General features: G+C 40.2%; 1 protein-coding gene and 2 long non-coding RNA genes across 4 annotated transcripts in view; 2 read left to right on the top strand and 1 right to left on the bottom strand.

The window, feature by feature from the left end:
* The first annotated feature begins 3 nt into the window (after positions 1–3).
* Positions 4–1,578, top strand: LOC114157786 (uncharacterized). Its single transcript, XR_003598271.1, has 2 exons — positions 4–118; positions 514–1,578. It is a non-coding gene; the product is annotated as an uncharacterized LOC114157786 (long non-coding RNA).
* LOC114157784 (uncharacterized) lies at positions 1,468–23,636 on the bottom strand. Its single transcript, XR_003598269.1, has 3 exons — positions 23,577–23,636; positions 2,036–2,141; positions 1,468–1,572 (listed from the first exon to the last, which is right to left on the bottom strand). It is a non-coding gene; the product is annotated as an uncharacterized LOC114157784 (long non-coding RNA).
* Positions 2,620–25,313, top strand: part of col4a5 (collagen, type IV, alpha 5 (Alport syndrome)) — a 57,777-nt gene continuing 35,083 nt past the window's right edge. The window contains exon 1 of one of the 2 annotated variants that reach the window (XR_003598267.1): positions 2,620–2,903. Coding sequence is in view for 1 of the 2 variants with exons in the window: in XM_028038931.1 (XP_027894732.1) it covers positions 2,814–2,903 (90 nt within the window). In the remaining variant the exon portion in view is untranslated. The remainder of the gene's footprint in view (positions 2,904–25,313) is intronic. The other variant, XM_028038931.1, reaches the window with a different exon arrangement.

Genomic DNA, 25,313 nt, shown 5'->3' with positions numbered 1-25,313 from the left:
ACGCCTCCTCGCGCACACAGACACACACACTGACGCACATGTCAGCGCCTCCATAACCGAGAATGCAAAAGCACACAGTCTGAAATCAAAGCTGAAACTCTCTCTGCCATCTGCAGTGGTTCTGTCATGAAAGTGGTGTGGATGGTGGTGAGGCAGACGCTGTAGACCCAGGTATGATGAATAAGGAATTTAATAAGGCAACACACAGTCCAAAAACAGTCCCAAAGCCGGGCAGCACGGCCGAGCTAAAGCCAGGGCTCGACGCCGGTAGCAAACGGTTAACGAGGGACGAAAGGTAGACAGGGCACACAGGAACGGCACGACAAACGCCAAGGGCGGCAAGTAACGACAAGGACCCGACAAAGAACAGACACACAGGTGACACTAAATACACTGGGGGTAATCATAGAAACGAGACACACCTGGGAACAATCAAGGGGAGGACAGGACAACGAAGAGACTTAAGGGGACAGAAAACTCTAAATAAACACAGAAAGACACAGATCATGACAGGTTCGCCGATCTACGCGTTTATCACCATAAAAAAAAGTGCCAAAACTTTTTTTGCATTGCGATAAAACTACAGACTATTTTATTTTAAATGTATATATTGTTTTCTTTATCACTTAATATATGTTAGTGTTGCACAAATTCTAGCAAGGCTAGAAAAAAAGCACATGAAAACGTTTTTTAAAAATAGTTTTCTTTCTGTTATCGTGATTTAATTGTGAAGCAGGCAGGAGCCTGGACTGTTTGCACTCCACGCATAGCCATGGTGAGTTACTCAAGTTGCAAACAGTCCTCTTTTAGCTCTAGTGCTCTATTTTTATTCATCTTGACCTGAGCCTTCAACGCCGTTTTTAACAGCCTGTTGATGTATCTTTTACGCTGATGACGTCGTCCTCCTTCCTGAATCTGAATAATGGCTCATCTGTAAAGCAGGATCTCAGTTGGTGATTTTTGTCCTTTCTTTTTCGTTTTTCTAGCTCACTGATGTCATATTTATGTGAGTCGTCTCCATTTGCTCTAACTCCGAGTTAAAATGTGGATCGAAAACAATGTAAACTCACAAGATCACATGTGAGGTTCCTCAAGGCTGTACTCTGGGGCCACTTTACTTCAACATACGTAGTCCCACTGCATTACCTCTTTCCTTTCATATGCCAATGTAACAAATCCAATGTTTTTTGTCACCACATTACCGTATTTGAATCATTGTGTCATGATATTAATAAATGGATGAGTAGGAAGCAGAGGTCACCGTTTTTGGTGCCCAAAACTCTTATTAAAGTGAAAGATCGTCGTGCTAAATCCTACAGCGAACGCAAGCAATTTAAGGGCAAAATAATACTGATAAGAAAGCATTGTTACTGTTTGATTTTATCGTCAACAGGCTTAATTTGATAGTCTCCGCAAAAACAAAAAAAAAAAACAGGCAGCTGCACTGGCCACCTGTTTGTAAACAGGGTAGATCTATCCCATATACAGACCATCAGAGATGTTCACTCAGACTGTTTTCACTGGACTAGAACTAAACAAGAGGAGACAGATGGGAGTTTCTACACTTCTAGGCTGTGGGGGGGAAAAAACTCCCTGAAAACCTGAGTTGCTCAGAAACAGTTGGCATCTTTAGATCGTGATTAAACACATTATTACATACATGCAGCTTTTCCATTAAAATTGACTGTGTTTATTACTTTATCTATTGTTTTTGACCCACTAACAGAGTACATGTCTGTTCATACTCGATTTTTTGCCTCGTTAGCGCAGCTAGCTTCCTCCTCGGACAGTCTGTGTGAAGTAAACTCGTAGCTGAATGTATTGAACACACATAAAAATGCAACGACTGCAAAAGCTTAACGCATCAAGTGAGAGCAGCGAACCAACATGTTGTGTTGTTTTCTTTTCTGTTCTGTCCTTTTATAAAAGGAAAACCAATAATTAGAAAACATCTGGAGAGTTTGAACGTTTGGCCATGAAGTCTTGCATTTTGATTCGTAAATGATGAAGCTGTAACCGAAGCGGCCAACTTCACCTGCAAGCAAACAGATGGTAATCTGATGATTCACGCTGTGATTTCGTCGAGCTGCCGCCTCCCAGAGACGTTCAGCTCACCTGTCACTCGTGTCATCCACATCCACCTGCAAAGGATCAAAAGTGGAAAAGGGGTGACCTTTCAAAATCCCACAGGAATGCAACATGCCCAGACTTACAGAAAAATTAAAGGGAAAATGTCAAGACACTTCTCTTTTTTTCTCTCTTTTTCGCAGATCTTTTTGGGCGCAAAATGGTATCCGTCCGCGCATATCCGGACAGGGATAAAGTTAGTTTCTTTTCATTTGAAAGGAAAGGAAACCCGATCTGAACTGAATGATCCGCACCTGAAAGTACGTTTTGCATTAGATTATATAGATATATATATATTTTTTTATTTTTGCACTCTTTTTTTTTCCCGTTGCAGATGCACGCGGAGCACAAATCACTGCGCTCAAGAGTGTCGGAGTCGCCGCACATCCGGGGTGGGCAAGTTTGCACTGCAAGTCGAGGGGAGGGAAATAGAGCGGGGAAGGGGGACCGGAGGAGAGGAGAGGGGAGAGGAGAGGGGTGGGAGGGTGAACTGCAGAGGCGCACCGTGCCAGAGGATCTCTCGCTCTGTGAGCGCAGCAACAGCCGCGGCAGTGAGTGCCTTTTCTGCTCACACTTTCTGCGTCCGAGTCTGCAGACGGAGTTGGCGCACAGAGACATGACACGCACATAGAGAGACGGGTCCGTGATCGGTAACGCAGGTGGATCGCAGTTTTACTCCCGTGAAGATGACTAGAGGCTTGAGGCGCCTGCGACAGCCTGCCTGGGTTGTGATTTGGCTCGTACTGTACGCCACCATACAACTATCCGACTCTGCGGTAAGTGCGCTTTTTGTTCGTGGGGGGTTGATTTTCCCTCCTTGCACAGATTTTTTTTTTTTTACTATTAATATGATTCTGGGTTTTGTTTTGTTTTTTTTTTTTTTTTTTTGTTTTTTATTTATTGGTGGGAGTGCTGGTGGTGGTGGTGGGGGCCCAGGACCCACGCAGCATGATGAGACCTGCCGCGCTCACCGAGCCGGCGCCGGGACGAACTCCGCCGCTTCCAACCGAGTCCGGATAAAAATGTAGAAACATAAGAGAGAGAGAGAGAGAGAGACTTGCTTCTTAACAAGCGTCCGCGATGCTCGTATGTCATTAATAAGCACGCAATCGGCGCGTTTGCACTTCTTCCCCCAACATTTGGTGCACCGCTTGTTCCCCACCAGAGCAACCTCTTTGCTTTTGTAGCTTTCATGGCAGCTAACCCGGACCGGGGGGTTTGTGTCCGGCTGCATGCGCTCTGACTGCGAACAGGAGAGGAGAGGAGGCAACCTGCAGCAACAAGCCAGCCAGAGAGCTTCTCACCCACATTCACACTTCTTCTTTTTTTTCTTTCTTTTTTGCAGCTTGCATGTAATTCTGCGTAGTGAGAAAGATTCCGGCACAAAAAATTAAAATAACATATAAAATCTAAAAAGGCTGAATGTGGCGGGTTGTTCCTTTGCTCTTTGTAATAATAAGGGGGAAAAAATGCGATTCCAGACATTCCTGCTCTGTCAGTGATAACAGCGTCTGCACGAGCAGGTTTGCTGTGCGTAATCCTGTCGTCGTCCAAGAAAAAAGAAGCACAAATATTGATGATTCCCCCCCAAAGTGTTCAAATGCTTATGTTTCGTTCTGTTTGGACCAGGGCTGGCTCTAGAAACTTTTGAAAGGGGCACTTTTGGGTCAAAACTTCTAGGTTATTGAATGTAGAAGTCCTATTTGTCAAGTTCCCTGTCAAAAATGGAAGAAGAAGAACTCGTGTGAAGTCTGAATTCTGACTGGGAAAGCCACTCCGTATCCAATATGGCTGCCACATATGAAAACACTGAAAGTCGTAGGTGTAAGAGGTGTATTAGCAATTAGCAACTGTGATCCTTTCCTGAATTTTCTCCTAATCTCGCAGCATTTTTGACGCATGTATCTTACGTGTGTATTCGTTGGGCGATGAATAAATTGAAACTTTAGCTAGTTGAGGCTAATTCTCTCTTTGCAATATTCAGTTCTGTTTAGCCAAAGTAGGCATCAGTTAGAGGGCTAGCTAGCGAGCCTGCAGGGTGGGTCACTGCCCACCCCTGAACCCCCCGTTAAATTCGCCCCTGCCCCAGACGCTAAAAAAATCTGACCGCCCCTGCCATCTTAAACGCGACATCTGGTTGAAGTTCCTCCCTGCACATGATCTGGATTCAGGAGGCGTTTGTGTTTACTCATAGTTTACGCCAACCTCACACGTAGTCGCTCCTATAAAGACTCAGTTCTCGCCAGACGCAGGTGTGTGTTATCTCTTGAAACCCTGAGGACAAAAATCACTGAATGCCTCTCATGTAATGTTTCAGCAGCTCTGTCTTTCTCTCTCTCTCTCTCTCTTTCCCACATGTTGAATATTCACACCTCATTAATAATTCAGAGATTCTGCTGGATGATAATCCCGCCCATAATCCAGCTCTGTCCAATCAGGCTTGCTCTCGTTTCTGCTCCTTCTTGTTCTTGTTTTTTTTTTAAACTCATCCCAGACTTTTCTTGCATCCCCCATAATTGAAGCATCAGCTTGTTTACAGAACATGCAATACGCAATTTGTCTGCAATGCTTGATCCTTGGTATAAAACTCTCATTTAAATATTTCTGAAATATTTAATTTTAGTCACAATTATGTAAAGCTTTCCTGTGATCAGATGTTGACTTAGGATCCCTAAAACAGGGTGAAGGTGACTGGACAGAAAAATCCTTTATTTTGTATCTATCAACTCTATTCACGAGCACCTAACAGTGTGTGTGAGATATTCTGTCGGCAAAGGTAAAATTAGCAGAAATGATTGAATTAGCTTTAAATTATAACTTTTGAAAAAAACAAAAAAATATCTTCAAGATTTGCCTTGGTGTATTTAACTTAATGTATGCGGGCCTTTCAGAGCAATCACCAGAAAGCAGCTTTTAGGTTATAGGTTTAAAAAAAAAATTTAAAATAAAAATAGCTGAATGAGATCTGCTTTAAATGTATTATTCTCCATAAACATAGGCTGTAACACTGAGGTGAAAACAAGAAATGATGTTCATCGTAGTTATTACTGTTTCTGTTATAACAGAGGTGCTATGATAAAAGGTTGAGTGTCGCTTTCACAAGATTATGGGTTGTGAAGAAGATGATGCTAAAGCAAAGGGGGGCAAAACAAACAAACCAAAAAAAATGTAGCAGGACTGAAAGTGAAAGTGCATCGCTGGACTTGGGAACAAATGTTTGAGCCATGTGCTTTCTCACTGTCTGTATCAGCGAGTTTATTTTCATCAGAGTAAATATATTTGCAGACCTTGAATCCAGTGTGAGTAAAGGAGAAACCCATCTTACAGAGGAGGAGATGGAGGGAGTCTGACTCAGGGAGTTTTCCCCCGGTGGTCTCGCTGACTCCCTCTAGTGGCGGCTGGCTGTGTGTATAATACTCATCAAAGCTCGCCAAATTACTTCACTCTACAAAAAGTTAAGTAATTGCTCATATACTTTGATATATATGGCATTACGGATAGATATATCAATTTCCAGGAGGAAATCCCATTAAACTTCAAACTGAAAAAGCTGATGTTGTTTCAGCAGATTTTCATAACAAATCCGTTCTAAAATTGCACAGACTTGTTTCCTTTCCATTTCATAACATAAAAGTTGTAGTAAAAGGAGAGCGTCACGCGTCACTTGTGCTCTGAGAACTAAAGCCGGCTTCGATACGAATCTCCTCAGCGCCAGGTGAGCGAGTTCAGCTGTAATGTACACCCCAAGGTTCTTCCTTTGAACCCGTCATGCCCTGCAAACCACAAACACACACTTGGCTGCACGCCCCGTCATGGGTTCCCTCACCTTTACACGTGACCTGGTGCCCAGGTGGAGTTTGAGGTAGAGGAAGAGGAGGAGGAGGAGGAGGGAGGGTGAAGAGGTCGACTGACTGCATTTGTGAGGTGAGGGAGCTTAGTCATAACATCCGGGCAGAGATATGTCTGCGACGTATGCAGCAGATAACAGAGCACGCCTTCCAGTGCAGCAGAGGAGGAAATCTGTGCATTCTCTCTCTTTTTTTTTACCGCATTTCTCGTTTGTTTGTTTGTTTTTTCATGATTTTTCTTTTGTCTCCTGGTAACGCTTTTTATTTGTCTGCCTTCAAATGACCCTCCTCCTTCTTGTGTACACAGGACTCTAATGTATAGACATAACCTTGGAAATTTACCTTGTAAATAACACTTTCAAAGCTCATCTTTTATTCCCTGCAAGTTCTATGAACACGTTTTGTTGCTCTGACTTGATGGGGTTGGTTTTGTTTTCGTCACCAGATTACATAGCGTTAAAGGTAGAATAGACATTAGCCCGCATTGTTTTAGATTCCTGGTGTTTCTTAGTTAATATTTTAAGCTATAATAACTTTACATGTATTTTAGTTTGAGTAATTTTAAGATCACGGTTGAAATTGGGATTGTAATCACATCATAACCCAAAGCAGCAGAGCCAGCTAATTTAAAGAGTGGTGGAAAACCTGAAGAGCTACAGAGAATAAACCTACGTTTGCTAAATGTAGCTATGGTATTAAAGATGCTAATAATGCTAATAAAGTTGGCACTTTATCTCATTTTTAGATTTAAAAAATATTTTTCGAGGCATTCAGTTTGTTTCGTTAACTGTAGCGCCTATGCTCTTAGCAAGCAGACATGCTAACTCTTGTTAGCTTGTTGCTTCGGGAATACATCTGGAGGCTAGCCCATTCCAGCCGCTCACTTCCTGTATTTACTTGTCTGCTTGCTAATGTTCGTTCCAAATTACTGTTGTTTTCAAAAGGAGCGATGGGTGCTACCTCTCTGGTAGATACGCCGCAGGTGTCAGGATTTTTTTTTGCTACTGGAAATATGTTCAGTTTTTGGTGTAGTTCCCCAATTTGTTCCAGAGAAAATGACCAGAAAAGCCTCATGTCTGCACAATCTCACCAATATCTATTACAACCACCCAGAAAAGTATGTAGCCAAATACTCATGGTTTTGAAAGTGTGATCACACTGTTGTTTAAATTAGAGTCAGCTGTTCCACATTCACAAACCTATGGTTTTTAATCATTAGTTACAGATATTTTAATTTGATTTGTCTAATGCCGTTTAAAATTACCACCAGCTAAACCAAAAGAGAGCCAACATGCAGTTGAGAAAGATCTAAACAAATATTTGGAACAAATCTAATCTAGAATGCGCTTTCAGTACTTTTATATTAAAATTGTTTATCATGCTAAACAAAAGTGCTTTATTTCCTTCCTCACAAGTAGAGAGCCTGACTAGTTTACATTAGCTTGTTACGTAGCTGTCTGGTCATTTTACTGACAGACATGTTTGCAAGCGGGCTGCACAGTGGCGCAGTTGATAGCACTGTTGCCTTGCAGCAAGAAGGTCCTGGGTTCAATTCCCGGCCCGGGGTCTTTCTACTTCCACGGGGTCTTTCACAGTCAAAAAACATGACTGTTAGGTTAATTGGTCTCTCTAAATTCTCCCTAGGTGTGAGTGTGTGCATGGTTGTGTCCTGTCTGTCTCTGTGTTGCCCTGCGACAGACTGGTGAACCCCGCCTCTCGCCCGGAACGTTAGCTGGAGATAGACACCGGCGACCCTCCCGACCCCAATAGGGACAGGGGTGTTAGAAAATGGATGGATGGATGAGCTCCAAGAGATAATGCTGGTTTCTACAGAGCCCTCTAGGGGGGGCATGGAATATTTTTTTTTCTTTTGCATTCCCTCACAATATTCAGGGATCAGTTTCTTGCGGCATAATTGAATACTGTAAGCCTTTCTTACGGTGGGCGCCGTACTTTCTGCTTTAATATAAGGTTATGTGAGGTTTTTCTATGAATGTTAATATCTCGTTGTGAAATATCTGAAGTTTGGTATCTTTTTCTTCAGGATAGAAAGGCAAAAAACCTATGAGATAAACAGAAACTTTTGGTAAGTAGGAAAGAAATTAAAATACATCCTAACTTGGACTATTTCTGAGTTATTATTGCGGGTAATTAGTCGTCTGACAGTTTTGATTGCGTCTCTGTTGTGTTCGTAGTCTGAATGGTTTAAAGGGCCGTTTTCATGATCAGTTCCATCTCAACCTTAACAAACATAAACATGCAGTGAATAAATCAACTTTCAATCAGTTTTTTGTACCAAAGACTTAATAATAATAATAATAATAAACACGTTTTATTATTATAAAACACGGCAAACTAATGGTGGTAGAGGGCCGCACTGGGTTAACTCGGAGAATCTCATCTGTCCCCATCTCAGTGAAAACATATTTATTATTATTAACTCTTTGGTGCAAAACACTGATTGAAAATCGATTTTTTTACTGCATGTTTATGTCTGTTAAGGCTAAGATGGAGCGGCACTGAAAGCAGCTCTTTAAACCATTCAGACTACAAACACAACAGAGACACAATCAAAACTGTCAGATGATTTATTACCCGCGATAATAACTCAGAAATAGTCCAAATAGTTTGGATGTATTTTTATTTCTTTCCTATGGAAGGTTTCTGTTTATATCATAGGTTTGTGGTGCCTTTCTATCCTAAAGAAAAAGGTGTACACTGTCAGATATTTCACAAGGAGATATTAACATTCATGGAAAAACCTTACATAACCTTCTATTAACACAGAAAGTACGACGGCCACCGTAAGAAAGGCTTACAGCATTCAATTATGCTGCATAACTGACCAGTAGATTATTGCGAGGGAATGCAAAACCTTTTGCGAGGGAACGCAAAAGAAAAGAAATTTCCCATGTCCCCTAGAGGGCTCTGTATGTTTCCAAGCCAGTTTCACTATAAAAATACCAGTGCAGCAAAACCACACCTGTAATTGACTTGTAATTAAAAATAAATGTGCAATAAATCTAAAAAAAAAAAAACAACTCACTTGATTGTTTGAATTCAGCTTCGAAGAAAAAAATCTAGAAGTCTAATGTGAAAAGATCATTAAAAGAAACAAATATTATTAACCCTCCCACAATTATAAGAGATGAGGTCCATTTGACTTTTTACTCTGCGCGGTTCAGCAGGGTAGTATTGACCCCGCGAGCGCCTTTACAATGTTTTGGTTTTTTTTGTGTGTGGTTTTGGGAACTGACGGTCTAATGGGACAACTCCCTGCTGTCCGGCTGTGACATCTGCCGCACTCCTCCTGAGCGCTGCGCTAAGACCACGGGAGGGTACAAAAATATGTATATTTAAACATGAGCTAGTTGTGGCATTCCAAACAGAGCTAAAAAGTCATCATGTGGTGTAGTTAGTGTTCAGACTAGATAAGGCACACGTCATTAATCCATTTTAAACACTGTTACACGTTATTTCCACTGCACAGCGCATAATTCGACAATGTTGCCGGCCGGATGAGATGAACTCACGGGCTGTGGAGCCACCATTTGATGATCACTAGCCTAGAGGTTAAGACTCACAATGTGGTGTCAATGAACTGCGGATGCCACCCGTATTAGCAGGTGGACAAAAGAGAGCTAAGACTAACACCAAATGTTTAGACAGCTAATTATCCCAGTGCAGTATAGACACTTCTTCCTTCTCTGCTTCTAGCTGCTGCATGAACACCCTGTCATTTAAAGAATTAGCTGTTATTTCTTTAATTTCGAGCTCATCTTCATTGCAGGTTTCTTATATTCTGCAAAGTAATAATTCCATTTAATCTAATTCTGTTCCACGTCTCTTTTTGTCAACTTTGCATTCTCCTACTCACCGTTATAAAGATGGTAAATTGTCACTGCTTGAAATTCGCCTTGTTCTCTTGTTTCTAGAACTGACAGAAACCAAACTATAGATTTATTAGCAGAGATAATATATATTTTACCTATTCAAACATCAGCATCTCAGCTTTAAGCCACATTTTATAGAATCCAGTAACATCGATGGTCACTCTACTCACCAACTTCCCCAACCAAACCCAAAACAGGTTTTGTGTCTTTAATATTTGCTACATTAAAGACACATCATATCTCATCTGCTATGTGTAAATCAGCAGGACAAAAGGTTTAGCCAACCTACTGAGGGACAGCTGTGGAGTCAGAATCACATAGTTGAAAAATACAACGTTTGATTCATTTGGTTTAGACAGAAGTTACTTATTCTGATTTTGAAAAGTTTTATAACATTTTGATTGTTACAGAATCTCATGTTGTTGATGTTTTTATCACTTGATAAAATCAGACAATAAAAGGCAACTATGTGATAATTTTTCACAAAAAAATATTACTGAATTGTGAAACTGTTTTCTACTGTAGGCAAAAATTCAGCAAATACAGGCTGATTCCATAAATTAGAAAATGACTGAAAAGTTCCTTCGTTAGTAATTCCATCACCAAGTGAAAGACATTATATAGATTAATTAGATTACATACGTGTTAGCATATTTATGTTTTCTAGTATGTTTAAAAAAGATTATTTTCAAAAGTTACTATTAATCTGACAAGTCTGATCAGGACTTGTATCCTAATTTATTGAATAAGACTGCATGGCATTCACATTTAAGTTTTAGCTTTATTTTTAGCACTAAAAAAGAAAAGGCCTTCCAGTAACTGTGAGTGCATCAGCGCCCCCCGCTCCTCCCCGTCCCCACCAACTTGCAACACAAAGTTACACCCTCGCTTTCACACCAAATAATCTGCATTCTCCAAAATGGTTACTCCGAAGTTATAAACCTTTATGGGCTATTTTTCCCCTTTTCCCACCCAAACAAATGCGTTGCTGAGGTGAAGTGTTCCCTTGCAATCAGTCAAAATACATCTGCTCCACTGAATAAGTTCAATACGGTCGACTCGTGTTGTTTGTTGAATCAGTCTGTCGACGGTTCGTAGTTCTAGCTTTCTGTTACACATACCACCAGACAATGTCAGCATTTCACTCGTGTGTTTTGCACCTGCGCCTCAGATGACTGTTTTGTGGCACGATAGTATCTTCTCCTTCACCGGACCAAAACAAAAAAACAAAAAAAACAAGGGAGAAAAGTATGAAAATACATAATCTACCAAGAATCAAAACGTTATTGCATATGGAAGCCTGTTTCTGCCACTCTGTTAAAAAAATTAAATAAATTTTCTCATTATAATGAGATTGTATCACAAAATAATGAGATATTTTGGAAATAATGACTTTAATGTAAAGTTGACAGTTTTAATGGACTTTAAATACAACTTTTAGAGCAACTTTGCATTAAACGTGTCATTATTTACCAAACGACACTTCAGGACAACATTCAGACATTCATAAAGGCTCCTTCATGTTCATGACAGGTGGTATGTTTATGACAGTGTCATGTCAGTCTTATTATGCGCACCCTGTCAAATAAAATGCTACCTATGAAATTAATCATCTTTATTTAAGACTCCGTCAAATGATCAGTGGTGGGCCGGGGGGATAGTTTCTCTAAATCACACAGGTCCACAAAAACATCCCACAAATCAGATATAATTTCAGTATGGCCTGTGTAAACACTGTGTGATTGTACAACTAAATTGCATGAGTGAGTTATAATTTGTTTCTATTTTAGTATATTGTGTTACCTGTAGTAAAACTTATAGATAGGAGCTTTTATGAAATCGAGATGAGTAAATGTATGCTTTATAACTCTGAAGAAAACCTGTAAAATGTAGCCTCATCTAACATTGCCCAATGATTAACGGCCGATTTTTTGCTAGATTATTTTTCTCTCCTAAGCAAAACAAAGCCGATACCTGCGACCCAGCCACTGGAGAAGTGGCATCCATTGCTCCTTTTGAGAACCGTGCTATTTTGAAACGACCATTAGCACGCTAGTGAGAAAAAGCTGTCAGAAATGCAGAAATATCCTGATCTCACGGAGGAATATACTGTCGTCATGAGGGAACCTGTATCTCCGTCTGAATCCATCGCATCTTGCGAGCAACTTTCCTCTTTGATCGCTTCATACCTCCCCCATATGCTTCAAACACGTCGCTCGCTAACAAACGCACATCCACGCACCGACACGCAGATCAGTAGGCAACTCGGGGCGGGAATCGCACCCGCAACTTTAGTATTGCAAGAAGACTCCTCTTCCCATCGAGGTACAGTCGGGAAAGCAAAGCAAACAAAACGTTTTGGCCTACGCCATGTCAGTGCGACTGACTTTTTTTCTTCTTTGGTGTTGTTTCGTTAAGCCAATGGAAAAGCCAAAGCCGTTACAGTTTGTAACGGATTCAGACTTTAAAAAAAAAACAAAAAAAAAAAAAAACACCAAAAGCTGCAGAAACATGCACTGCCTGTCAAGCTCAGCTTTAATCCTGAAATGCGAGCTCTGTTTTTCACTTTGCTCTGCTAATCTCTTTTGCGTGCTGCACTCCGAGCTGAGTTAAGCGTAATTATCTCTGGCAGGTTTATTTTTAGTGTTTTATGCAGATACATCCAGACTCCAGCCCAGCAGTTTTAGCTTTTGCTGAAGCTTGGATTTGTTCCTGCTTCTGATTTGCGATCTCTGAGTGTGGTGTGTGTGTGTGTGTGTGTGTGTGTGTGTGTGTGTGTGTGTGTGTGTGTGTGTGTGTGTGTGTGTGTGTGTGTGTGGGCGCAACTCCGATCCATGGGCTGACCGACAAGTCCACCTACACACAGTCAGTCATAAGACATGTTGTTCTCCTTAGCTCCACTCTCTGACTTCTTGTGTTTCAATTTTCCTCCAAACGGACCTTTGGTGTCTAAAGCTCTGCCTCAGGTCAAACTGAAACAAAACATATGAAGGACATGTGAAGGAAACGGCCAATAAAGCTTTCGGAGCAACTTATCTAAAATATCTGAATGAAACAGATAAGCAGCTAAGGCACGGCGCTGAAAAAGCATGCCTTGTAAATTTGCCTTGTAAGCAGGAAAAGTTGTTTGCATATTTTCCCCTGAAAAAAAAAGAGGGTTTTTAATCTATCTGTCTGTGATCTACAGATGTCTACTCCTCTCTTCTCCTGCTTAAACCTGAGCCAAATATACAAAATGCCGTATGCGTCTCCCCCCGCGGCAGAATTAAACTATTACCGACTATTTGTTAGCAGAAGATCAGGCTGCGTCACTCGGCGCCTCTTTATTACCGTTTGCAAACCGCCCCGTCTCGCGTTACATCCTTGGGGTCTGAGGCATCAGACGTTATTATTGCCGCTTCGGTGTCTTTTTTTTCTTTTTTAAGTTTGAGAATTGACATAACACTCAGTTTCTTATTACATCAGCCTTTTATGGTCTTTTAAACACCCCAAAGCTTCTCTTTTTTCCTTAGGGTTTTTCTGCCTTTTTGCACGTAGAGGTGACATTTAGGAACTTTCTCAGTAATCTGCAAAACAGCAAGTTCAACATTCTACATTTCACACGTACGTCTCGGGTCTCGATACATTACTGTGCCATTAGAAGTTGGGTTAGTTTTCCAAAACTGCATATATTACTTCTCTCTGCACATGTGATGTCCCGAATGCGTGTGCAGACGTGATGGTATGTTTTAGCCACTACACAATCAACAGTGTCCAATTTTAAAACCCTTCTGAAAATGCATTTTTCCTTCACCGGTCTTGATTTCACCTAACTTTTATTGGTACTGATTTGATCTTGATTTTCTGTTTAACTGCGTCGTTTCGTTGTGTTTTGAATTGTAGCTTTTCCTCTATTTTTAAGCTTTGTCTTTTGTCTTCATCACTGATGTTCAGCCCTTCGTTCCAGGTGTCGAAGCGCTTTGCTAACGAAGTTGTTGTGGAGATGAAGGATCTCCAGCAGCAATCAATCAATCAATCAATCAATCAAATTTTATGTGTATAGCACATTTCAGCAGCAAGGCATTTCAACGTGTTTTACATCATATCAAACAAAGAAACACAATGCAACATAGAATCAACAATCAAAACACGACATTAAGTCAAGTTCCATTAATAAATTTGTAATTGATTACGTTTCAAATACAATTCTAAACAGGTGTTTTTAGTCGAGTTTGCATCCATAAAAGATTTATTTGTTACACAGCAGTCAGTCTTGCAACTAATCTGAAGAGTTTTAGAAATATCACTGATATTTGTGAGAATAATCATACCACAAAAGGTTTCAGTCTTTGTTAGCGCACATTGTTTTTAAGGTGGAATGGCTTGACTTGTAGATGGAATCCATGCTGCATATTGCATTTTTTTTATTATTATTATTTTGTTTGTCGTGCGCACTAAAAAGCAAAACTATATTTTTCTAAACTCTGTGTGAATAAATATCGGCAGTTTTCTGGAGAGAAAGATATTTTTGAAGAAATGCAACATTTGCGATCTCTAACAGAATACGTTTTTGATGTAATGTGCACCGTATAGCAACATAGAAGTCAAGAATTAAATATTCATAGACCAAAAATGAGTCCGAAATTTGCAGCTTTGATTTCAGCTGATTCAAATTTCTCTTCTCACGCTTCATTTTAGCCTTCTCGTCATATTTAATGATTATGATAATTTATTGCAGGTTCATAACAATTTATATACCTCTGCCAAGATTAGAAGCAAAGGTTGTGTCACAACAAGTGTGTGAGTAGCTGTAAAACAAAATTTTGAATTGAGATTTCATCATCTTATATTAGCAATTAGCACAATTAGCATTAGCAACTACAAACTGCAGTCTCTGTGCATAGACTCTTACCTTAGCCATCAGATTTCCAAAAGGCGATGAACATTTATAAATCTTGCATGCTACATGTGACAGACTGAAAGCGCATCAGGATAAGACGGGGCAGCTTTTCTTTAATTCATTTAGCCTCCCTGTTATCAGCTGTACTCTCGCACCTAGCTTGTTTAAAAGTACCAACCCAAACTAAAAGTTGACATAGGGCCATACAAAATTGTTCCGTTTTATAAAAACTTCTTAATCCTGTTATGTTTTTCCAATTTAATTTTTAAACACCTCAATGACACTAAAAATGGCTAACTATTAGCTTTATTCAATCTGTTTCAACTTCAACAGCATACAGTGTCAGTGTTAGCCTGTTAGCGCTTAGCTAAGGTGCAGTGGGTCAAGATAAATAATTCATCTCAAAGTGAAACACAAATAAGTATCTTACTAATACGCAGCGAGGAGCTGTGTACAAAAGTCATGTGGCTTAATAAATGGGGTTCAATCTGAAAGTGACTCGTCTTTTATGCTAATAAAGAAGAAGAAACCTTGTGATTCGTCTGTAAACACATTCCCTGCAAACCAAGCTACATCCCACAAGTTCAGGAATTATGCGTCACAAATCCAGATTTTTGTTTTGTTTATTGTTGCCATGGCTACATGAAAAAAAAAAAAGAGACCAGAGCACACAAACTAATCATGAGTCACACAGAGAGAACGTTTAATGTTTTAGCTAACAACTCCATCCATCTACCAGAGCAGTTAAGGTGGGATGGCGTCCTCCACCTACCTCCATTCCACAATTCAGTGCATCTCACACGAGCTCAGATACCGATGACACACTGCGATAACTAACAATACACAGAGTGATGGGTGCCCAACTGGCTCCTTTCAATGTGCATAAAGCTGTTTTGACTACTTTGCGTTCACAGTGTGGAATGGCGTCTGCTTCTCTCTTCTTCTGCTCCCGTTTTCCCCTCGCTCGTTTTTAGCGCTCCGCTCCCCTCGCGCCGCTTTTGTGAACACCTGTTTCTGTCATCACGTCACTGAGAAAGTCTCAGGGCTTCCCTGAAGGCCACATAGACAGAGTATTTGTTTCTTTATATGCTTCATGCTGTGTTAGCATCTATGTCCACGCCATTAGGGGACATTTTGAAAGAAAGAAACACAAATATGTTCATTCTAATCAATGGTGTTTCACTGTTTGCAGTCGGAACAGACTTTTCCTGTTTCTGTTTAATATAACGTGTTACCACTAGGGGACAGTAAAATGAGTTGTAAATGCAACATTAAAGGGGTCGAAATGGTTTAATTAGCTAGTAAATCAAGAATATACTTAAAGTAGGCCCTGTAACAGCCCCTAAACAAAAAGCTGATTTGTTAGCAAAGCTAAGCTAGCAAATACACATCCAACAGACTCAGTTAACAGATTTTAAAGCCATTTTTCTTTTGGTAGCTTTCTTGTGGTCTTCCCCAACAACTGGGAAAACTTCAGAGCTGTTTAGTTGTTCTTTATGTCAAGAAGGGGAATTTTTGTGCATTTTCATTCCTTTGTTTTATTTTCATCTCCAAATAATGTTTAAAACTTTCCTTTAGAATCTCTGGATAAGTACCCAGGTTTAGTCTTGGATTCGTGTTAATTGTTACGGTTCAGTGTCTCATCAGGGTCCTCGCAGTCACAGAAGTGCAAACGTGCATGTTTGCATTGCTCAAGTGCTCACAATTAATCCCGGGTCAGTGTGCCTGCTGGTATGCAACTAAGCCTTTTAGCATCTAAAGGATAATGTTCAGCAGGTCGCAGTGTGTGTGTGTGGTGTGTGAGCATTTTTCCCTCTTGTCGAGTGACGCAGAAACAGCAGCAGGATAAAGGAAATAAATCTAAGTGATCTGCTGCTTGTTTTTGTATTTATTTAGGTGCTAACGTTTCCACTAGTGCCGTTTTAAGTTCATTCTTTTCTCCAGGTTACATGTTTTTGTTGATTTAAGGCAGGCTATGACTTTATGACCATTACTTTTTTTAAAAAATATATCATTATGAGTGGTGCATATCACTTCACGTGTCTTCAAAGTGGTGTAGTGTGACTGCAAAGGGCTTTTCCTTTACAAAGTGTTTTCCATCTGCATCACTAACACGGTGCAGTTCGTAGACACACGTTTTTGTCGCCTTTGTCTGTGTGATTCTGGTTTCATGTGTTTGTGTCAACCGTGAATTCATGGCATTCCTCATCTTCTCTGGACAAAAGCCCTGAGATCAAAATAAAACAAGATCTGAGACGTCTGTCAGATTAGAGAGAAGACAGGAAAAAAATCGAGGCGGGGGACGATGAACCCGATGGATGAACCCGATAAAAAGAAAACGTGAAGTGTACCTCAAAAAAAAAAGAAGGCAAAACAAAAATGGTATGGGAGTAGAAATGTGTTCGACTGAGGGAAAATAAAAGGGCTGAAATCTGGAGAAATTGTGCGTATTTGTAAAACACTGGAGGGCAAAAGACGATTTTTACTTGCCATCTTTATTTTGCAATTATTATCAAGTGATCGCCTGAACACAGTGGTGGTTGGTTAGCCAATTTAAACAAATCTTCTACTGATGAATCCAAACACACCAAATTCTGGAGCACATCTACACGTTAAAGTTGTCAAAGTCAAGCTAGCATAACTGACCTACTTCCCAATCCCTTCCCATTTTTTAATAAAAGGTTTTTCCTGATCTTGTTCTGTTGTTGTAGCGTCAACAATTAGCAAACTACTGTGTCCCTTTTTCTTTTATATATCACAGATTTAGCACTTTATATGTTGACAACTTGACAGCAGAAATCAATGGTAGTCATAGAGAAGCAGCATTTTCAGTATAATTTGTGGGTGGATTGACTTGACATCAACATTTTAGCGTGTGCTAATTATTTGAAACTCTGGCTGGGGTTAACTTGTATTTAGGACTTTCCATATTTATGATGACAGTAAAACAAAAAACATCTGGAAATAATAATTTTTCATACTCTGTTTTAGGGCATGGTAGTACAGACCTAAAAAAAACCTTGACTTTCTATTTTAATAAATATTCTTTTCTTAAAAACAAATTACAAATGGCAGACAATATTTCAATCATCCCATCTGTGAGTTGACCTGAATCCAGAGTTCAAATAATTGGGTGTGCTGACATCACTCTGAACTATGGAAACCCAGGGACCGCATTCGTGAAAAATAATCCAGATTTTTCCTAAAATTAAATCTTCAAAAGCAAAACATTTGATCGATCAAACTGATTTATTGCTCGGCCCTACTTTGTTTCCCACAGTTTTCTAGACTAAATAGAAACCCCAAAGAAGCATTTTGAAGATGCTTTTCAAATACAACTCTCATATTTTCTTTCCTTTACCAGTTTCTGTGTGTCTTTTCTTATTAGCAGCAGCATCTAGAGCGTATGGAAGAAACAGGGAGGCGGAGCTAAACAAAAACAAAACAACAACAACAAAAAAACCTGCAGCGACCTGCCTGCTTAAGATCCCACCAGACACATTTGTCTGTGGAACAAGAAAGAGCTTGTGGAGCGATCCGAATCTGAATCATATGATGCACGAGCTTCATACTCAGTTTTACGATTATAAAAGAGCTTTCCAAATGTCACCGTGTTATACTTTATCGCTTCAGAGTTAAAAATAAGTTTCATGTAGTTCCTAACGGTTTCATCGGTGCATCTGCTCCACTTTTCTGCAGGAAGAGAAATCGATTGCGATGAATCCGCTTCTGTCTTTTAGTGCGTTAAAAGTTTTCCAGGACGCATTCTGTGTTGATATACACTTATGAAATATTTTAGTAGTTTAAAAATAGCAATAACATTTATTCTGAAGGTAAACTGAGAACCTTGATGGATTTGGACGCACTAACTGAAATACATTTTAATTCTATTGAATGTCTCTTAAATCTGAGCTTAAAACTATTATCAGCCACGTCACAAGTAGATTGAAAGTTATTTTCTTTATGTATATACGTTTTATTTGCATTTTCTTCAAATATTGCAAGTCAAAAAAAATACGTACTAACACTATGCTAGTCGAACCGTTCTTTTAATTGATGACCAACTTTTTTAAAAATGTTTACACTGATACTTTGAAGATCTCTCTTTGGCAAAGGAGCTCCGAGCCTCTTAACCATCACCCTAATCCAGGGGCCCGGAGCCACATGCGGCTCTTCAGTCCCGTCACTGTGCCGCTTAAGAATTTTGGCCAAAAAAGCTAAAGAATTGAGCAAAGTTTTATTATGTGAAGGTGATAAGAAATGGCTCCTTTTGCTTTTTTTTTTTTCCCCTCTTCTTTTTCTTGAAATTTTTGCATCATATGCATGGCATTTCAACAAAGAATTACACTAATAGTGTGTTGTTTTAAACCATTTCTTCTATCAAAATCTAATATTCCAATGTAGACATTGTAAACGTGTGGTGACTACCTACATAAACAAATTTGCCATAGACGAAATTGGAAAATTAGCTCATAGTGACAGTTTTAGAGAATGCGTAAAAACTGCAGCTTTAAAAGAAAGCCCATGCACCACACAGAGCAGGTGCAGATATGCTCTGCTACTGTCACACCAGTGGGAATGTGAGCAAGAAGAATGAAAACTAACATTCTCAGCAGCATCAGTCGCACAGCTGTGCCGTGTTTCCCTTCCCTCTCTTATCTTCAGATAGGGAGAGGCGTATTTTGTCTACAGCCGAGGCTCCTGCCTCAATATTAAGCTTAGACGGCGACTAATCCAGACACAGAGACACCGTCGGTGTGCAGATTTACAGGGTTGAGAAGTCTGCTGTAATTTATGAACTATATTTATTTTCTTGTGATTTGTTAGATATTTAATTCACTATTTATTTTGTTTGTTTTGAGAATGAGAATCTGACATGCTCAGTTGTTTGTCTGGCAATGTATTCTTTTTTTTTTCTTTTGTAAAGAGAGTTTCAGTGATATTCTGGTGAATTTGAAGCTTAAATAAAAATTAAGACACAGTAAAGTTTCCTCTGTTACTGGATCTGTCACCCACCCATGTGTCCCAGCATTCCTCGTCCCTTCTTTCCTTCGGCTCTCCTTCCCCAGGCTACACATTTTCAGGCGTTTCTGCTGCCGCTCCCATCTCTTAACTTTCTTGTTGCCCGTGGCTACCACACACCGTACCGAACGGTGATGTATGTCGAGCCCTGAAAGGGAAAAAAAACAAAACAAAAAAAAAGGACATGTTGGAACGGGAGCTCCAGGTTTGTGCCGTGGAGGGCAGGGCCGGGCAGGGCTTTGGGTGGGACAATTTGTCCTGTAAACCTCTTCGAGATCCACAGGAGATATCCTTCAAGAAAACATGGAACGCTGCAGATTTACTCCGTAGAGCGTAGGGATCGAGTCGAAGGGTTTGTTCTTTTGTCGTTCTGTATCGTTAACTCAGCCTTAATGTGAAAAAATAATCTGTTTTACTATAATAACAATAAAACTGATTATAAATAATAATAATAATAATAATAATAAAATAAAAGACTTCAGCTCGTCTACCTTTTCCCAGTGCTCCCGGTACTACACCACTCAGTCAGAAACAACCAATCAGAGCCAGGAGGAGGGTCTTATTGCTGTCAATCACTCTGGTGCTTTGCTCTTTGCTAAGCTACCTCTGGTTCACCACAACATGGCCTGCCACAAATGCTAAGGCTAGTTAGCATAGCCATCTATGACAGCGGTTAAATGGTTTTCCTGTAACACTAAGTAGTTTTTCCACCATTAGCACATTGAGCAGCACATATGGGAGATTGATTGACAGCGCCAAGTCCCTCCTTGTGGCTCTTCTTGCAGTTTGTCCATCAGAGGGCGCCGACGAGCTGTTTTATTTTGCTTATTAAGACGTCCCATCAGAGATCCATTCTGTGTGAAGTTCATCAGAAAGCTAATAAAAACTACATTTATTATTGTACCATGATTTATTTTAAGTCTTTTTACACCACATCACAAAAACCAACATATTAAGGTACTAACTGTAATCTCAGACCCCTGTTTTAAGGTAAACCCTGTTCCGTAAACGATATTACGTCTCTTCTAAAACTTCAAGAATGTAGTTACTGTTAGTCACTCGCTTGAAGACACTGAGCGCAATTTCCTTCTCAAAATGTAAACTAAAATAAAACAGCGTCAGATTTTAGCAATTGTAGGATTTCTCTTTTGTCTTTGATAAAAGACCACAAACCATTTCCTCCTCTTCCGTTCGTTTTGGTTCAGTTGACCCAGAATGTCCTGCGTTCTAGTCCACTTCCTGATTCTGGAGTGAATCTGGCCCGCTTGCATCCACATATCCATTTGTACCGCACTAGATTTCACTTTAATCGAACCAAGACCGAGGTTTGTAGGCGGAACAGAGTTCGCTATTTTGGTCCACATCAGAGTTCGATTGCGCATTCACACCTCCCCAACTGAACCGGACTGTCTAGGCAAATGGACTAGAGTTTGATTAAAGCGGACTAAGCTGGGGGTGTTTGAATGCTTCCTTAATTCTCTGCAAATTATTCAATCCTTTGATTGTAAACTTTAACTGGAGTCGAAATGAACAGAAATTCATCAGAATTAGGAAATCATTTCTGAAGCTGATAATCTCATAACGGACTATGTAAAATGAGAAAATAGAGTAAATGTTACTGAAGTGTTAATGTTTAAAGGTTTGTTGCATGAGGGGTCAACTTGATGACACGCTCAGAATGAAAACGTTTTTTACATGTGAAACCTCTGAGATTGGAAGGAAGGCCGGTTTGTCGCGGAGGGCGGTCAGCTTCCCTGCTGGCATCTCTCAGCGGGAGGTCTCCGGGGTCAACACTCATTAGGCCAAATGAAAAAGAGAGGAGAGGAATGAAAATTGCGGCGAGAAACAGAGAAATTCCTGGGAATGGCAGCGGAATTCCTAGACTGCAGCGTGACGTCCTGAACGTCCGCATACGGGACTCATCAGTCGGGCTGTTTTCCTCTTCTAACAGCCTGAAGACGTTAGATTGCCCACACGGAGGGATTTGTATTCCTTTCTTTGAGTGAAAACATTTGGTTTGGTTGTTGCTCTCGGGGGTTTCAGCAGCGCTGAAGTCGCCAAAGTCCGACTGCGATGAAAGGGACCTGCAGCTTGAAACAGCGCCCTGCGATGTACGTCTCCACTGCCACATAAAGTGTAACACATGTAACCCTGCTGGAGATGAGTATTTGTTTGAAGGATTAAAGTGGGAGTGTCTTGTAAAGGCAGTTCTAAGTAATGATGTTCTTGCTAGCAAGATGTTTTAGTTCTGAGGCCGCAGCTTTGTCATTTTTTACATGTTAGTTCTCCGGACTTCTTGCTTTGTTGTATTCACCAGGCAAAACGTCCAAGAGAGACGCAGCTTACCGACAGGATTCTGTTGTTTTTTCAAATAATGGAAAAAACTGTGAATTGCAACAGCATTAATACTAGGGATGCACCAATATAAAAATTTTGGGACAATATATATGGTCAATATTAATGTAGCTACTTTCCTATCTGCTTCTGTAAAACACCGTAAAGTCACACACAAATGGCAACAAGATGGACATGACCGTCTGTCATTAATGTCAGCCCAGTTTTACCCGCGGGATCAATACCGATACGTTAATAAAACGACGAACATAGTCCGATGCAGCACGCATTCCTAGAACTTTTCAAACTACAATCTGTTTTTATGTGACATATAAATACAGTCAATGACAAGTTCAAGAAAAGAATGCGTTTTTTTTTTTTTTTTTCTCCTGTCAAAGTGTTGACCCACTTTGTCGTGGGTCAACACTTTGTAGTATGACCGTTTGGTTGAAATACAGTCACAAGTCTTTTGACGTAGGTGACTGCTTGCTTTTTGCATTTAGACTAAAATCTTTGCCCGTTCTTTTTTCAGTACAAGTAAAAGGTCTGATTAGATTAAGAACATCTGTGAACAGCAATTTTGTTTAATGTCATTTGGGTCCCCCTGACTTTGACTGGACCATTGTAACACATGATTATAAATCAATTTAGACAATTTGATTGTCGCTTCTCACATATACCCCAGTATTGTCTACTACAGCCTGCAACAGGTTTTCTTCAAGGATTGCTCGTATTCTGCTCAGTCCCAATAACACATTACATTTATGGTGGTAACATGACAAAAATGTGGAACATATAAAGCAATACAAGGGCACTTTTGCAGGTATTTGAGTGGAAGATGCCTAAAGAAACCCTAAATTACATTTTAACCTTGAATAAGACAATAAAACTCACAAAAAATGTCTACATTTAGAGGTAAATCACATGGCTACCAGTGATTATAACCTAAAGTTTGCAAGAGAATTTGAGAAATTAAGGCGATAAAAACTGTGTACTTGTGTCATGTCTTTTTCTACACTAAAGTGAAAATGTTGCCACAGACTTAAATTAATAATACCGTCAATAATCTTCAAAAGGAAGTTATTGTAGAATAATTTCCACATCTTATGAATGCAATGTATGCAAAAGTAGACTAAAGAAAGGTTAAAGATACTTTCCACTGTCAACGGAAAGCAGCAACATTGTTCCACACTGTAAAACATCATACTGTCTTTGAAAGCAACCCTTGTTTATATAGTAAACCCAGTGTGATAGTTTAACAGGTGGGCTGCAGAGGCCTTCTGTGTTTGTCGAGTGTGAAAGCAAGCATCTAGTTCTCTCTTTCCCGTTTCATACCCTTTAACCTCACAAAGTCTGAAAACATAACAGCACAATCAGACGGATGGAATCCAGATGGGATTTGGAATAATTACCACAGTAAGTCTCAGAGCTACTCAGAAACTCGTAGATGTCCTCCTTAATCCCTTTATTTACCTCTTTTTCTTCTGTGTCTGTTGTTTGGACTGAAGTGTTTCCCCCGTTTCTGGTTCATTCTGTGGATAAAATATGCAGACAACAGAGAAAGTCAAACACGGAAACATGAACTTTGGTTGGTTGAATGAAACGCTGTGATCAAATGAGAGGGTTTAGCAGATTTCAGATTTTATTTCCATTTTGCTTTGGAGTGCCTTCGCCTCTCTGATGCTTTGTTGTACAGCTATTTCTGTGCATGTGCCTTTCTATTTATGCACGTGTGTGTTCATGCCAGGGCAATGTCTATACCTGTCTAATTATCAGTCTTTGATAAGTAGGGGGAATTCCAGTCTCGCCAATGTAATCCTCAGGTAGAAGCCTTCCGCTCTTCTCCTCATCATTCTTCTCATCACCTCAGCCTATACCCATCTTTTCCTTAATTGCAGTAAGCTCTAAAAACAGTTAGCATTTCTAGGAGAAAAAGTCACCTCTCAAAATTCTGCCTAAATTCTACCAGCATACAGGAAACATAGTTACAGTCGGTGCTGGGATTAGGTCTGTACTTAGGTTTGGAAGTCCCAGTTTGGTTGGTAACTTATTGGTGGTGGTGTTCTCTGTATTTCTGAGTCAAGGTCTTGGTTTGTAGCTTACCAACAAAGGCAGAGTTTAGGTCTGACCTTTGTTTTAAGTTCATAGTTCAGAGTGTACCATGCTGTTGAGGTCACAGTTTAGTCCGGTTTCTGGTGTTTAGGTCATGATCGGGTCTCTACCTCTGGCTGTTGAGTTCACGGTTCAAACTCTGCCTCTGCGCTGAGTTTACGGTTCTGTCCATACATTACTGTTGAGTTTTTACTCTTACCACGGACATGTCGGCATACCACCTATCAACACACCACTGGATGGTATTAAGAAACAAAAAAACCACCTAGAGAACTCTTTTAGTGTCGTGTGTTAATTTTAAATCCCTGGTGTTGCATTTAAGTGTGTTAGGCTCAATTAGGTGTTTTACGTGTGGGGATTATATAATGAAGGTTTGTCCTCTGGTGTGTCTTCCAAGCATGTTTTAGCAGCAGGAGAACTTTATCCTTAACCAGTCTTCTGTCCTGCTCCACTCAAGAAGCCTGCTTAACTTTCACTATCTGTACGTGCCCAAGTGGCTGCCGGCCGGTACTTTCTACAAAGGCCTGTGGCCATAGCAACAGCTACAACAAACTTGCTGCCACCAAAACGCAGCATTTAAAAAAAAAAACGCGATTCAGATTACGAGCAAAACGTTTTTAAAAATAAAAATTTACAATGGTTTCCTTTTTAATTTTGTTTAGCTCACTATATTTGTTTCCAAACTGGGGGGGATGTCAAATGAACCCCACGTGCCCACTCTGTCCCCAAAAAATAACCAAACAAAAACGACGCGAACTCTGCAAAAAGCTGCCATTAAACTGCAGAACGCCGTAGGAGCCGCATCTTTCCTTTCCTTTACTTTCTTTTCTTTTCTTTTTTAAAAAAGAAGGATGACGTCGAATCTCCATCTCGCTCTCTCTACTAGCAAACATGGCGCCCTTCTGTGGTTTTTGTTTTTGTGTAGGTCTTCCTCGGTATCACAGCGCCATCAATTGGTCCGGCAGACTTACTGCTTCGCTTTCTGTGGCGCCGCAGCTTGGACGCATGTTTCTTAATTATTAGCAAAAATGTACTGCGCTCGTCTCCATGTCCACAGGCCCGTAGTTTAGGAAGGGACAATTTAGATGGTGATTTTCA

The sequence above is a fragment of the Xiphophorus couchianus genome, chromosome 14 (assembly GCF_001444195.1).
Source record: "Xiphophorus couchianus chromosome 14, X_couchianus-1.0, whole genome shotgun sequence".
Taxonomy (NCBI): Eukaryota; Metazoa; Chordata; class Actinopteri; order Cyprinodontiformes; family Poeciliidae; genus Xiphophorus; species Xiphophorus couchianus.
The sequence above is the reverse complement of the archived record's forward strand: the minus strand, read 5'-3'. Positions and strand labels throughout refer to the sequence as shown.